Source organism: Protopterus annectens, chromosome 3.part1 (genome assembly GCF_019279795.1).
Source record: "Protopterus annectens isolate FY-2018-M chromosome 3.part1, PAN1.0, whole genome shotgun sequence".
NCBI classification, from domain to species: Eukaryota; Metazoa; Chordata; order Ceratodontiformes; family Protopteridae; genus Protopterus; species Protopterus annectens.
The window spans coordinates 1499385355-1499400158 of record NC_056732.1 but is presented as its reverse complement, the minus strand read 5'-3'; the positions used below and the strand labels follow the sequence as shown (position 1 = coordinate 1499400158).

At 40.0% G+C, this 14804-nt stretch overlaps 1 protein-coding gene across 6 annotated transcripts in view; it reads right to left on the bottom strand.

The window, feature by feature from the left end:
• SMARCD3 (SWI/SNF related, matrix associated, actin dependent regulator of chromatin, subfamily d, member 3) overlaps nt 1–14804 on the bottom strand; it is a 1904082-nt gene that overhangs the window by 192987 nt on the left and 1696291 nt on the right. For all 6 annotated transcript variants that reach the window (XM_044067567.1, XM_044067570.1, XM_044067569.1 and 3 more), the window contains one exon: nt 14401–14498. In XM_044067567.1, coding sequence (XP_043923502.1) covers nt 14401–14498 — 98 coding nt within the window. The remainder of the gene's footprint in view (nt 1–14400; nt 14499–14804) is intronic.

Here is a 14804-nt window from a genome sequence, read left to right as displayed (position 1 = left end):
ATTACTTACCGATTAAAAGTATGGTTAAATAAATAAATAAATAATTACACGTTTTCAATTAAAATTTAAAAAAACTTTTTAACATAAAATGTTTCTCAATTTAAGCATACTAGAAATGCTAACACACTCATTAATGCTTGGATATTTTGTTGCGTTTAACAGCAACTGCCACTTTAACTCACAAATGCCTATAAATGCACAATGCAACAAAATATTTGGGCATTAATGAGTGTGTTAGCATTTCTAGTATGCTTAAATTGAGAAATATTTTAGGTTAAAAAGTTTTTTTTTTAATTTTAACTAAAAAGGAGTAATTAACCATATATTTAATTGGTATGTAATTAGTTACTATTGGTGTAATATATATATATATATATATATATATATATATATATATATATATATAGGCTGTGTTGGATGAGTTTAGTTTGTTCTGATGAAGTCCTCACATTAGTTGGATGAAAGCGCTTAACTTGTGGAATTGAATTTGTGGTTTTATTGCGACAACCTTGTGGAATTATTGTGGAATTTACTGCATTAAAGTTTTGACCTCCAGTGGTGGCCTGGTGCTGTTCTCCCTTGGTTATTTATTTATTTTATTTATTTTACATTTGTTGATCGGGCTAGTCTAGCTGGATACATGTCCATTTTCAGTAGAGCCCCGGGGAGAAAAGCTCCAAGTAAAAACTTATACAATTAATCTAAAGGTTGTGACAAATATTATAAAAACAGGAAGTGTTACAAAAATTTTTTTGTAACACTTGTATTATCTGGGACAATACTGTGGATCATCAAACAAGCTGTGGCCTGCTTCTCATCTTGGGATTGGGGCTAATGTTTTGTTTTGGGTGAGACAAGAAGCAAAGGAGCATTGTATAGAGCAGTGAAGCTGTGGTGAGACCAGCACTAGTAGTAGCCAGGCAGTAGCCATTCATGTGACTCCCCTCTTTTCATTATTCTTGACAAGCTAATTCTTTGTTTTCAGTAAGTGCTGCTTGATTTGTTTCTAACTTCAGAATATTTGCCTAAATACTTCATCCTTAAATTTAAAGGGTCTACTTACTAGTTTCCCCTCAAGTGTTTCGCAGTGCTCTGTATAGACAAAGACACCTTGAGTGACATTTCTCCTGTAAAAGCACGACTGAAATTTCATCAATACCTAGTTGAACACAGGACAACTAGTTTGCAGTGACAAGCACTGTCCCCATAGTTGCAAACAGGACACTCCTAACATTTATTTATATTCTCATTCCATCTGTCTAATATATAAAAAAAAGGATCTGTTGCCATGAATATATGAACTTTCCCACTATCTCCATTACCAGCTTGGTGGACATGGGCATCCTGAGGCAGTATAGAAATTGCCTCATGTTTACTGACAACCAATTAATTGTCAAACTAATATTGTATGTAAGAGATGTATTTATACAATGTCACTGGAGGCAAAGCTCTCACATAAAAGTACTCCTAATGTCAATAAGGTTTAGTCAGTAGTACACACGCTGCACCTATCATTCAGAATTCAAAGCAGACATATAGGCCCACATACAGTATGTTGAGGCACTTAAATGTAAACTTCCTAACCCCCAAAACCCTCCTAGACAAAGAACACATACCAAATACCCTCAGCAGCCCTGAATGCACTCTTTCAAAGCAACACCCACATCAACATATACAGCCACATCTCATGGAGCCTGCACTTCTAAGCCCATAAGGCAACCCACCACACAATCCAACATTCTGGTCATTGGAGACAAAGACACATTGACATCCCTCTCACCAGACTGAGTGAGGAGAAAGTCACGGTCAGTGGCTTATCAGCGGCTAGGATCTGCAACATTACACATGCAGTCAGGTCATTAGACCACAAGTACCAGTATGACTCAGTCATAGTCCATGTACGTGTAAATGACTTGAGACATACCTCATGCGAATATATGAAGAGAGGCATCATGAAGTACATGGAATAAGTATTTGAGGATGGTACGAGCCTAACACTCAGCAGCATTTTATCTTCTCCAAGAATGATGCCACAATACGAACAAAAGATGACTGACTTTTATAATTGGCTTATTTTCTGGTGTCATTTTAAGGAGGTGCAATTTCTGTCATCAAGGAAGAAGATGGTCAACAGACAATGCTGCTTTGCCAGGGATGGTCTGCACCTTTCCCCGCTAGGATTTTGAATATTAGCTAAAACACTGTCTTCCCCCATGGTGCCTTTTTTAGACAATGCCAAAAAAGTACTTCTGACAAAGCAAATCAAAACCATGAAAATCTAAAGGTATTACTGCTCAATGCTAGGAGTCTACAAAAAAAACTCCACTCCCTAGAAGCTCTCTTCACCCTAGAGAATGCTGACATCTGTGCATTCATTGAGACATGGTTTAAAGCCACAGACAGCACACAAAAAGTGCAAGATTATAATGCCTTCCACACTTTTAGATCAGCTACTACACAGATAGGGACTAAAGGTGGAGGCGTCTCGATTTACATCAAAAATAAAAATACCGCAAGGCTGGTCAAATAGGACAATGCAATTGAGCTACTCCATGTTCAAATCACAACAGGCAACATCCAATACCACTTCCCTGCAAGTTACAGGTCCCACTATATGACCCAAGAAACCTATATCATGTATTTAAACTTATTGGAAACACTCACCATCCAACCCAATACCATATTTATGGGCGACTTTAATTATCCCACTATTAACTGGGAATCCTATACGACATCAAATGTACAGGCACAGAGTTTCCTGGACTTTGTAAACACAAACTCCCTGGACCAAATTGTCAATACACCAACCAGGGGTGCAACCATACTGGATCTTGCCCTCACTAATATGATGGAGTGCTGAACTCCCCCTAGTGTAATGTCTTCCCTGGTAAGGTCAGACAACAAAATGGTCTCCTTTAAAGTAAAAATTGAAACCTGGGCCCCCAGCTAAACCTGGAATATACAGGAACTACTATAAGGCTAAATTCCTGCTATTAAGTGATAACCTGGCAAAATTTCAAACCCCCATAAAAACTGAGAACACTGCTGCCTATGCAGAACTGTTCACAAAAACCCTATGCAAATATGTTAATTGCTGCATAGAGGCAGCTATACCCACCAGGAAGAAGTGCAGAACTAGCTCAAAAACAAGCTACTCTGGTGGAATCACAAAATCAGTAGGCTCTATAACAGGAGGAAGAAACTCATGGCATAAATTAGGAGGTGCAGCACCCAGCAGGATAAAAACACTCTCATCAAGCTAAACAAATAGCTCAGAGGACAAATAAAGTCTGCCAAAGCCAAATTTGAGGTAAGTTTGGCCTCCCAGGCTAAGGACAATCACAAAGCATTCTTTAGCTATGTCCGCAACCTCAAAGGCAATACACAACTGTGTGCACAGCTCATTATAAATGGAGCCACCTATACTGAGCCAGAAGATATAGCAAACCTCCTTGCTGATAAATTCAACCCCAACTTTACCCCTCTCTCCCTCTCCAGACTAGTTAAAGTGTATGACCCAATGGAACTCATACGTGTGCAACTCACCATATACAGGGTGTTGTACCATACCCTTGCAATCTCTAAGCCCCCTCCATGTCCCAGGAAACCCAAACTACCTATCTCAATATACTAGAGTCCCTCACCGTTCAACCCAATACAATCTTCATGGGGGATCTCAATTACTCCTGTATAGACCGGGAATCCTCCGCCACTTCTAATGCACAGTCCCAGCAATTCCTAAACTTCATTAATACCAACATCCTAGAACAGTTGGTCCCATTCTCCTACCAGGGGTACAAATATCCTTGACCATGTGCTCACGAAGATGAGGGAGTGATGTTTCTCACACAGTGTAATGTCCTTTATCGTCAGATCTGGCCATAAGGCAGTATTGCTTGAAATAAAAATTAAATCCGAGAGCCCAGCAAAACCAAAAACCTTTAGAAACTTTTCCAAGGCTAACATTTCTCAAATGAGTGACACCTTTGTTAAATTCTAAGCACCCCCAAACCCAGTAAACACCATAGCACATGCTGAGCTATTTACAAAATCCATGTATAGCCCTATTGATAGCTGTATAGAGCAAGCTGTGCCCACTTGTATTAAGAATAAGACAAACTCAAAAGACAAGCCACCCTGGTGGTATCACAATATCAGATGTTTATACAACAAAAGAAAAAAAATCTTAGCCAAGCCTAAGAGGAACAAAGCCCAACATACTAAATGCCCCCTGACAAATCTGAACAAACAGCTGCACAACACCTTCAAAGGCTAATTTTGAAGAAAAATAGCTTCTCAGGCAAAGGACAACCACAAAGCTTTCTTATTGTAAATGGCATCACCTACACTGAACTGAAGGCCATTACCAACCTTTTGGCTGACAGGTTCAGCTCAAATTTATTCTTCAACTCCCACCCTGATAGTCCTAAGGAAATAGCTCATACCACAAGCCCCATAACATTACTGTGGAACAGGTCATCAGTGCACTTTCCAAGGTGAAAAGCACTGCATCGATGGGCCCCAATAACGTCCCAGGATGCTTACTAAGTAGCATAAAACATGACATCTCTGGTCCACTTGAATCACTTTTCAGCTGGAGCCTACAATCAGATTTTGTGCTCAAAGAATGGAAGATGGCTACAGGCATTACCCTGCATAAAGGAGGTCCAACCACCAATCCGGGTAACTACAGGCCCATAAGTTTGACCAACCTCATATTTAAGGCCAAGGAAAGAATCATCATGAACATTATTAACAAGGACATAGGTAACATGCAGACACTTGCTTATCACAGTTCAGCTTTGTTATAGGAAAGTCATGTCTATTAAATCTGGTAGACTTCTTTGAGAGGTTCACCAAAGCAATGGATGAGGGCAAGACTGTGCACACAGCTTACCTTGACCTGGCCAAGGCTTTTGATATGGTACTCCACTCAAGCATTATAGACAAGCTCACAAAATCAGGTATAAACCCTTTTATCACCCACTTGCTAGCCAACTGGCTCACTGATAGGATCCAGGAGGTCAAAATAGGTTAGGCCATCTCACCATGAGGCCAGTCACTAGCAGAGTTCACCAGGGCTTGGTACTGGGCCTGCTCCTTTTTGCATCTGTTTCTCTGAAGTGGAAGCAAATGCTGAAGGTTTATGGTGACTGCATAATATATGGATAACATTCCACGTTAATCTGACACAGTCTTCAGTGATTTGAGTATCTACATTAATTTTTCTTTGACCACCACACTTCTGTCATGGCTAGAAATGGGAGACACCATTGGTCTCCTGCCAGTACTGTATGATATTCCGGGGCTTCTTGATGACCTCCTTGCCTGTAAGCTGAATAAGAACCTATGACCAATGAACTTATGATGACTCCTGTCCTTCATTCTCATTAGTGGTCTGACATACACAGTCATTAATGAGGACTACCAGTCTGCCTGAATCTCCATCCCTCTTTCCCAAATTACTGAACCCCAAAACATATATTCTGGGTCTCATCAACTACTAGGCTGGAAAAACCCATTCCATTTTTAATGATGTAATTACTCATATTTGTAGCAGTCTGATACTTTCCTGCACAACACCTACCAGCTTCTGACTGAGCCCTGAAGCCTGGTATTGTCTGAGATGATATGCAGCATGAATCTAGGCCCCTAAGCCAAGTCATCTAATAAGTAACATCGAGTGTCACACATGGACACACAATCAGCCAGTATTTTTGGATGCAGACAGCGCACCACCACACCATGTACTGTTACACACACATATACACACATTTGACAAGTATACACAGGAAGGAATTATATACAGAAAACACACCACACTGCACAATTGTATTTATTTATTTACAGTCTCACACACACACACACACACACACACACACACACACACACACACACACACACACACACACACACACAGGCGCGCGCATACACAGTCAAACAGTATATACAAGATAAGCTGAGGGAACTCAAAGACAGGCACCACACTGTGCAAGTGAATGTATTCATACACACACACACACACACACACACACACACACACACACACACACACACACACACACACACACACACACACACACAACAAGTCAGCAGTACCAGCTGCAGCAGCCCTGTAAACTCAGATTTGCTGTCTTTTACACAGCAGTCCATATTCTTTTGTCCAGCTGAAACAAGTGCATCCATCCAGGCAAGTCACTGGGAGGTCCACAGGTTATGCTGCAGCCATTGGTCTGTTGATAAGAGAGCTGGCAAAAGAGTGCATGGTTTTATTATTTTGCAGGTAAAATTCAAGATCCTGCCTAAGGCCATTATGAAGTTGTTGCCAAAGCATATATATTTAATTTCATCCATGTATCCATCAAAGTCCTTCATTGTTATTTTTAGATTATATGAAGATTTTATTTGCCTGGCCATGTTAATACTCAAGTTAATACAGGAAATGACCTGCCTCTGTTTTTAGACTATGTATAGTAGTGCACTCCTGTTGTACTGCACTTGGTGATTACTGGATTCACGTGCATCTCTGCAGCAGGAGCTGGAGAATGCACAGGCCATTGTTCTCGTGTCAGTATGTTCACTGCTGCTGTAGGTAGGGGTGGTCCCAGCCACAGGGTGTTCACCGACTTCAGCAATCTGACTGGCAAATCAAGTGGAAGAAAGTGTGTAAGTCATTTTTGTTATTTACATTTTTAATGATAATTTGTTATCCACTAAATTTGGTTGGAATATCCCACTGCAAGTATTTGGTTACTAAAGTGTACATGAAAAACATTGACTAAATGCTTCAGCCCTGATAGCAGTATCCAGAATAACTTTAATAGCCATAGGATGATTCTGAGATGGTCTTCAAGGCAGTATGTTACCAGAATTTTCAGTTTTTCTTAAACAGTGATTACTGCTGTCTTCTAAAAAATGAGGACCTGTGAAATTTCATGTTTTTCTTACATTGATTGTACACTAGGATGTAGGCCTCTTAGGTTCATAGATTAATAGGTATTCACTAGGCTAACGACCACAGTGGCGTTTTTAACCCTAGCCATGCATCCCAAATCTCTGACAAGTTCTGGTACCCTTGATAAGTGTAAGCAGGGGCTTGGAAGATGAAACATTTACAAGCAGGAGCCTGGGGGAGGAACCATTTACAGGTTGCTTGTGTCCATTAGAGACATTGGTGCCAAGCCAGGGATGATTTTCCTGTTCCCCATCCAATTGTGCATGGGTTAGGGAGGAACTGTGCTTCACATGGACTGGGAGCCTGTTCCACAGATGGGGTAGTCTCTGGGATACATACCTGTCTCTCCAACAGGTCCTGTTTATATTACAGGCAAGGTTTAAGTCTTTAGAATGGGTAATTCTGGTCATATTTGTTTTGTGGATATGCAAGAAGTCCATCAGAATGGGGTCTGACAATGCCCTGTATGCCAGGCATAGATCTTCCCTCAACAGCCTGTAGGAGACATGATACAGGGATAGGGCCTTGAGGCAGCCTGCATAGAGCATTTTACTTACACCCTGTATTCTTTTTAGTAAGGAACTTCTGTGGTCATTAACATTTATTTCATTCATATATATGCATTTTTCACATACAGGCTTATTTACATATAAAAGTCTTCTAAATGGTTTATTAACATAACAAGCATTCTACATATTAGCTTTTTATAATAATATTATTAATAAGTATTTTTTATAGACTATTAAATGTAATTCATATGTATTTATTTAATTGAATTTATTGGTGTCTATCCAATGATAAAGAGAGGCAAACTATTTAAATGATGAAGGGATGTGATGTAAACAGATTCTGATGAAGTTTCCTGCTTGGAAAAGAAAGCGCTTAATCGGTGTGTTTTGTTCAATAAAGAAGGTATTTTTTATATTTTGGATCCTGTCGATTTACTTGGGGCTTGTTATCCTGTTTGTGGCTGCCTTCATTGACTGCTTCGTGTGATCGGACCTTTTTGTTTTATTTATTTTAGGAAGTTTACCTTTAAGTGCCTCAGCATAAGTAGTTTTATGTGTAGGGTCTTTACTCTGTGCAGCAGGCATGACGCAGGTGTCACTGACAATCTCTATAGGATTACTTTTGTTTGTATAAGAGAGTTCTGCCTCCACAGTTAAAGAGTATTTACACCTCTCACATACTTTATCTGTTTTATTAAGAATAAGTGGGCTGTCTGTGAACATGAGACAATTGCTACAATGCCTCAGAATACCCATCTCAACCAGATTGGCCACAAAGAGAGTTGGGAAGTGCATAGCCAAGGCTACTGATCTAGACAGGAGTGAGGGAAATAATAAATAAGATCATTAAATACTGTCTTATTTTTCAGCAATCCCTGAAAAGGAGTTATTTGAGGTCACAAATCAGACTGGGATAAGGACACAGTGAAATGGTCACATTTTGGTTGGGAGGCATAACAAATGGGGAAACATTTGTGAGGGAAAATTCTAGAAGACTAACACCTCTGGTGGGACAAGGGTCAATTTGTTCAAGTGTATTGTCATTTGCTGAGTCCTGAAATCTGAGGGCATATTTGTTGTTGGTAGTATATGTTTTTCAGTTTACATGTGGATACCTGAAGTCACCAATAAGAAAAACATTTGGTTTGACGGTTAAGGTTTCTAACTAGTCAAGGTATTCTGTGTGTTCTGAAGAAGTCACAGATGGGTTTTATAACTGTCTATAATAAGGTAATTACAGCCAGAAAGAAAAGCAGGTCTGGAAAGTTCTGCTGTATGGCCACATGCTTTGGGCTGCTAGGTGCGTAGCCTGCCAAGGTAACATGACAAAATAGTAGTCTGACAAAAATATGTAAAGAACGAACAAACCATGTTACATATTATACATACAGAATAAAATGGCACTAGTCATCACACAAGTACTACTTTGACTACCTTTAAGGCTAGTCCTGACAACTGGATTGTATATACAGAGATTTATACCAGGGTTATTATGTATAGCTCTGTTCAACTTGAGAGGTAAGGACTGTGAGGACGGTAAGTGCTTGAAATGGGAGGCAAGAACTCTTTTTAAGTGTGTCTGCTTAAAAGTGTATATTGCTAGGCATCTTAAGATCCCCGTGATCACATGACTAGCATTGTCCTTATCTTCATATGTTACAACACCGACCTGTTCTTGTAAGTCACTTTGTGGTAACCTAGTCTGTGGATTGTGTGGGTAGGGGCATATGTTTCTGCAGTGCCTGAAGTGCTGTACCATATAAATATGACACTCTCTACTATCTCCAGAAGGCATTTGCTCTCTTATATACTCCCTCCCCCACACTCACTTTAAATCAAGTCTCTCTATGCATGATATTTAGCATATTTTTTCATACCTGGATGCTGACTGTATGCACTCCTGCTTGATAAAGGTATGTCACACTTTCATTGTACTGCCCCTTCAGTTACCTCTTCAGGTCCTGTCCTTGTACTGTCACATTCCAATACCTGCAGAAACAAAGCACAGTCACCCCCCCCCCCCCATGACAATATGACAGACTTCACTGACATTTCTAATAACCAGTCATAATGAATGAAGTGAACAGGAGGAGCTCCTGTACTTCATTAACAACAGGAGTAGACATCCACCAATTCGTTCAGTTGGTGACTGATATGAACTTCTTAAAGGAGTATTGTGTCCTGTTATAATACTTGGTAAAGGAAAATTAACACTTTCTTTTTCAAGGATCCAGGAAAGCAATACATATTTTTAAGAATCTTTTTATAAACTATCATCTAGAATAAGGCACCATTATTAGTATTCTTTGTGATGGCAAAGTGAACCATGAGTGTGTTTACATGCTCCTGCCTCCTCCAACTCTGAAAGGCAACTAAGAAGCTGTATGGAAACGGGAATGATTGAACATTCAATAAATGCTACATGGGGCTCTAACTGAGCATGCTATAGGAGCATGCATGGCTGTGATAGAAAGGCCTGTGTATGGCCTACCAGTTATACCAGAACAAACTTGTTTGTCAGCTTGGCCATCTACCACCACACTTTAAAAAGTTCTTCAAAGCCATCATAAGGACAGAGACAGTTGGTGGCCCAAAGACAGTCACAGAAAGTCCTGCAAGGCTGATGATAACTCTTACCAGTAAGATGTGCACCACGCATGAGGAGGCAAAGGGAGTTGCAGCTGTAAATGCGTCACGGAGACTTGAGATCCCACTATTTACTCACTCAGTAGCTCAAATTACTTAGGTAACTGAAGAGAGGCGATGAGTAAACCCTGCGTCTCCAAGCAAACAATGGTAAGTCAGGGACAAAACAATCCAAATGTTCTTAGACGTACACAAAAGCAAGAATCACTATGGAAACAACCTTTCCCTTCAACACAGTGATTTGGATGAGTGGAGTGGAGTGGAGGCAGAACTCAGGCAGATGGCATAGAAAAGCAGTAGGGCTTAAGGTCTAGTTTCTGGCCTTTTAACCTGGTGCCCATCTTGTTCATGTCTAAGACTGCTAGCTAGGACATCACAGTTATTACACTGGGCCAATACTGTCTCAGCCCAGCATCAGCCATTGACAAAAAAATCAAGCATCTTCTCAAAACCTGACAGCAGTGGCACCTGTCATATCACTACTCAGTCTTAGGAAAAAGGCAGTAAGTGGGTGATGTTGATTTATAAGCTAATAATTTCCCCATATATAAACCCATATATAAAAGTCCTAAGCAGGAACTTTCAAAATGAATGGTTGCAGAAGGTTGGGACCACATGAGGGGCTGAAAGGGACTTAGGGTGGTATGTCCTTTAACTCCTGTGTGAGCACACAATGAGTGTGTTAAAGATGTTGTGTCATTTTGAGAGTAATGTGTACTGCTGCACTCTATGACTTACCTTTAGCACCACTCTGCGTGGTGAATAAAGCACTGATTCGCATTTTTACCCAAATGGCAAACATTCTGGCTACAGCATTAACATTAACCAGCCGTTGTTAAATTCATTTTCACTGAGTTGATGTCATTGAAAGTTAAAGATTATCTTTAATCTCAGTGGCATTAACTCAGTGAAAACATGACACACATCCTTAGGCTTTAGTGCAAGCATTCTGCACAGGCACAGAAATGCGTCCATTAAAGTCTGTTGAAGAACTCTTAGTTGATGTCACTAAGGGAAATTCTAAATTTATTTAGGCCATGGATTGAATAAAAAGTTAACAAAGCTTTTTATTAAAAATACAGCCCCAATAAATATGAAGTAACTATGGCAGAATGCACTGTGACAGTTAACTTATTATTTGCCGCAATGCACACAAAGTTTGGAAATACACTTTGACAGTAATGCAAATGTAAAGCATTGTAATACACTTTATGAGTTCACGAATTCTGAACGAAACTGGTACACAGCCTAAGACAGTAGCACCAAACTGTTTAGCTCACTGCAGATGGTCAAGTGAAGTAAGATTGTCTGATATTGATTAGGTTCATAGGTTGGTACTAGGCTATCGGTCCTAGGGCCTATACAAGCCTAGCCATAACAATTCCCTGGCTATTTCTTCCCACACTATTTACTTCCCTGGACCCCTGTCTAGCAGGGCGACTGACATGATTCCCAGGGTGAATTTCCTTTCTCCCATCTAATTGTCAAGGTTCCTTTTGAAGAGGGCCAAAGAGGCGCTCTGCTTGACATATATGGGCAGTCTATTCCAGAGTCTGGGGAGTTTCTGGGTCAGGAACCTATCCCTCCAGCATGTTTTGTTTATTGTGATGACAAGGTTTAGATCCCTGGAGCGTGTGGCTCTGAAGGATTGGGATTTCTTTAAGTGTAGCATGTCCAACAGCTCTGGGTTTGGCACGGCCTTGTATGTTAAGCAGAGATTGCCTCTGAGTAGACAATATGCGACAGAGTATAGCTGGAGGTTTTTAAGGCGGTCAGTGTAGGGCAACTGCTTTAGGCCTGTGATTCTTTTAATGAGGTATTGCTGCGGCTTTTCCAGTTGTTGCAGATGTCTTGAGAGGTGTATACCAAACGGGGCATTGTATTCTATAATGGGTCTAATGAGGGATGAGTACAGTGGGACAATGACCTCCTTTTTTCTGGATGAAAAGCCCTTAGTGATGAGGTGTGTCATACAGAAGGATTTCCTGATTGTTGTGGCGATGTGGTTATCGAAGGTAAGACCACTGTCCACTTGTGTCCCTAAGTCTCTTATCACACTTTCAGTGTTTAGTGTACTGCCATCTATGTGGTAATTCATGGGTACATGTTTTTTCCCAAAGGGGATAACTATACATTTCTTGGCATTAAGCTTGAGACCATGGCTCTGGCACCGAGCATCTGTTTCTGTAAGGCCCTTTTGTAGAATATCCACATAATTTGGGGATTCAGTAATGGCTCCCAGTTTGCAGTCATCTGAGAACTTTGTTAGCCAGAGTCCCTTAGTGTTGGCCTGTCTTCAGAGAAGTAGAAGCCAAACAAGAGCGGTCACAGGACTGAACCCTGAGGTACTCCACTTGTCACTTGTCTGGAGCTGAATTTGGAGTCGGCTATTTTTACAGTGTGGGTTCTGTCAGTAAGCCACTTGGCAACTTATCGAGTGACGTAGGGATTAATGCCCAGCTTAGTAAGTCTATCCATGATTCCAGAGTGGGGGATGGTGTCAAAGGCCTTGGTGAGGTCCAGATAGGCTGTGTGGACTGCCTTAACCTCGTCCACGGCTCTGGAGACTGAGTCGAAGAATTCAATCAGGTTCATGAGACAAGATCGGCCCTTCACGAGCCCAAACTGGGTGAGGTACAGTGTTTGAAGGTTGCCAATGTTTTTGTTTATAAATTCCATGATAAACACATGCTTTGTTTCTACCACTTTATTTAGATAGTATCAATCTTAACACTGGAGTTCCACAAGGATGTGTACTAAGTCCCTTGCTGTTCACCCTCTTAACACATGATTGTACAGCTAGGTACAATACAAATCACATCATCAAGTTTGCTGATGACACAACAGTGGTGGGTCTCATTAGTAATGGCGATGAAATAGTGTATAGAGATGAGATGGAACAACTGATTACCTGGTGTGGAAATAACAACTTAGCACCAAATGTGAACAAGATAAAATAGATAATTGTGGACTACAGGAAAAATCGCAAGGAACATTCTCCCCTGACCATCAATGGGGAAACAGTGGAAAGAGTGAGAAGCACATAGTTTCTGGGAGTGACATCGATGAGGACTTGTCTTGGAGCACCAATACAAATGCCATAGTCAAGAAAGCACACCAGAGATTGCACTTTTTGTAAAGGCTAAGGAGAGCGAATCTCCCAACGACAGTTCTCACTACCTTCTACAGAAGTACTATAGAAAGCATCCTGATGAACAACCTCATAGTATGGTATGGAAGCTGTTCTACCTCTGAGTGCAAATCCCTCCAGAGAGTGGTGAAGACAGCCGAGAGGATCATCAAGACCACCTTTCCACCTATTCACCACTTGTACTTATCCGGATGTCTCGGCAGGGCCAGAGGAATAATTAAAGACTGCACTCACCCTGCTTACAGACTCATCTATCATCCAGAAAGCACTTCCAAAGCATACGTTGCAGAACTATGAGATTCAGGAACAGCTTCTTCCCTAATGTCATCAGGCTGATGAACTCTAGTAACAACTACACTCCAAGATGGCTACCTGGGTCAGTAGAAGCTGTAGTAGCTTGCCTCAAATTGTGCATTAACCTGGTTACCAATCTCATCTAATACTTAGTGCAATATTCACCACGATTGTTAACTTATAGGCCCTCTAGAGTAGTAGCAATGCAGTAAAATATATTTTACTTCATTGCAATACATGTTATGAATTCGGAAATTAATCATAGTGCAATACTCTAATGTTCAAAGTGCAATATTTAAATGTCTCTGTCTGTGAAAGGATCAGTGCAATGTCTTAACCAAGTACCTGTGCAATACTAAAGTCTCATGCAAGTAAGTGTTCACTACAAAAAGTGTTAAAATGTGTTTCTAATTATGTGTAGTATTAGTCTGTCTACCTGATTGTGATGTAATAGCTAGGTGTTATATGTGTGTCTGTGAAAATAGTCTACATGTTGTCTGCACATTGAGTCTGGAGACGGAATTTTCATTCAGTTTTTGCACTTGTGTGATTTCTGAATGACAGTAAGGTTTACTTTGACTTTGACATTTTTCAGAAAACATATTTTGCTTTGCTAATGGATCACTATTACTGCTAGTAAATAAGGACTATTACTGCAAGCAAATAAGGTAAAGAATTTCTCCATTCATAAACACATTAACACACAAATACGAACACACACTAAAAGTGACATAAGCTGAAGTTCCATTATAAGTAAATAACACATTACTACAGAAAGAGAAATAACCTGGGGTACTTAGACATATGTATCAGTAATACAAAAGAATGCAAGTGTGACCTCTCACCTGATAACATGGTTGATAACAATAGGGTCTGGAGGGAGAAGAAGGTTAGTTAGACGCTGTGGAATCTCAGAGAACTTCAAGCGTGGGCAGTCAAAAATCTGAAAAGGAAACAAAACACTATTTATATAGGCTTTTATGTCATCTATTCAGTTCTGTGTTTGTAGCTGCATGCAGCTGTACAAATAGCATTGTGTGCAAGTAGTATACGTGTGTGTGCGTGTGCGTGTGTGTGTGTATATATATATATATATATATATATATATATATATATATATACATGTATATACACATATATATATATATATATATATATATATATATATATATATATATATATATATATATATATATATATATATATATATATATATACAAATGTATGCATTTGTCTATGTGTGCATATC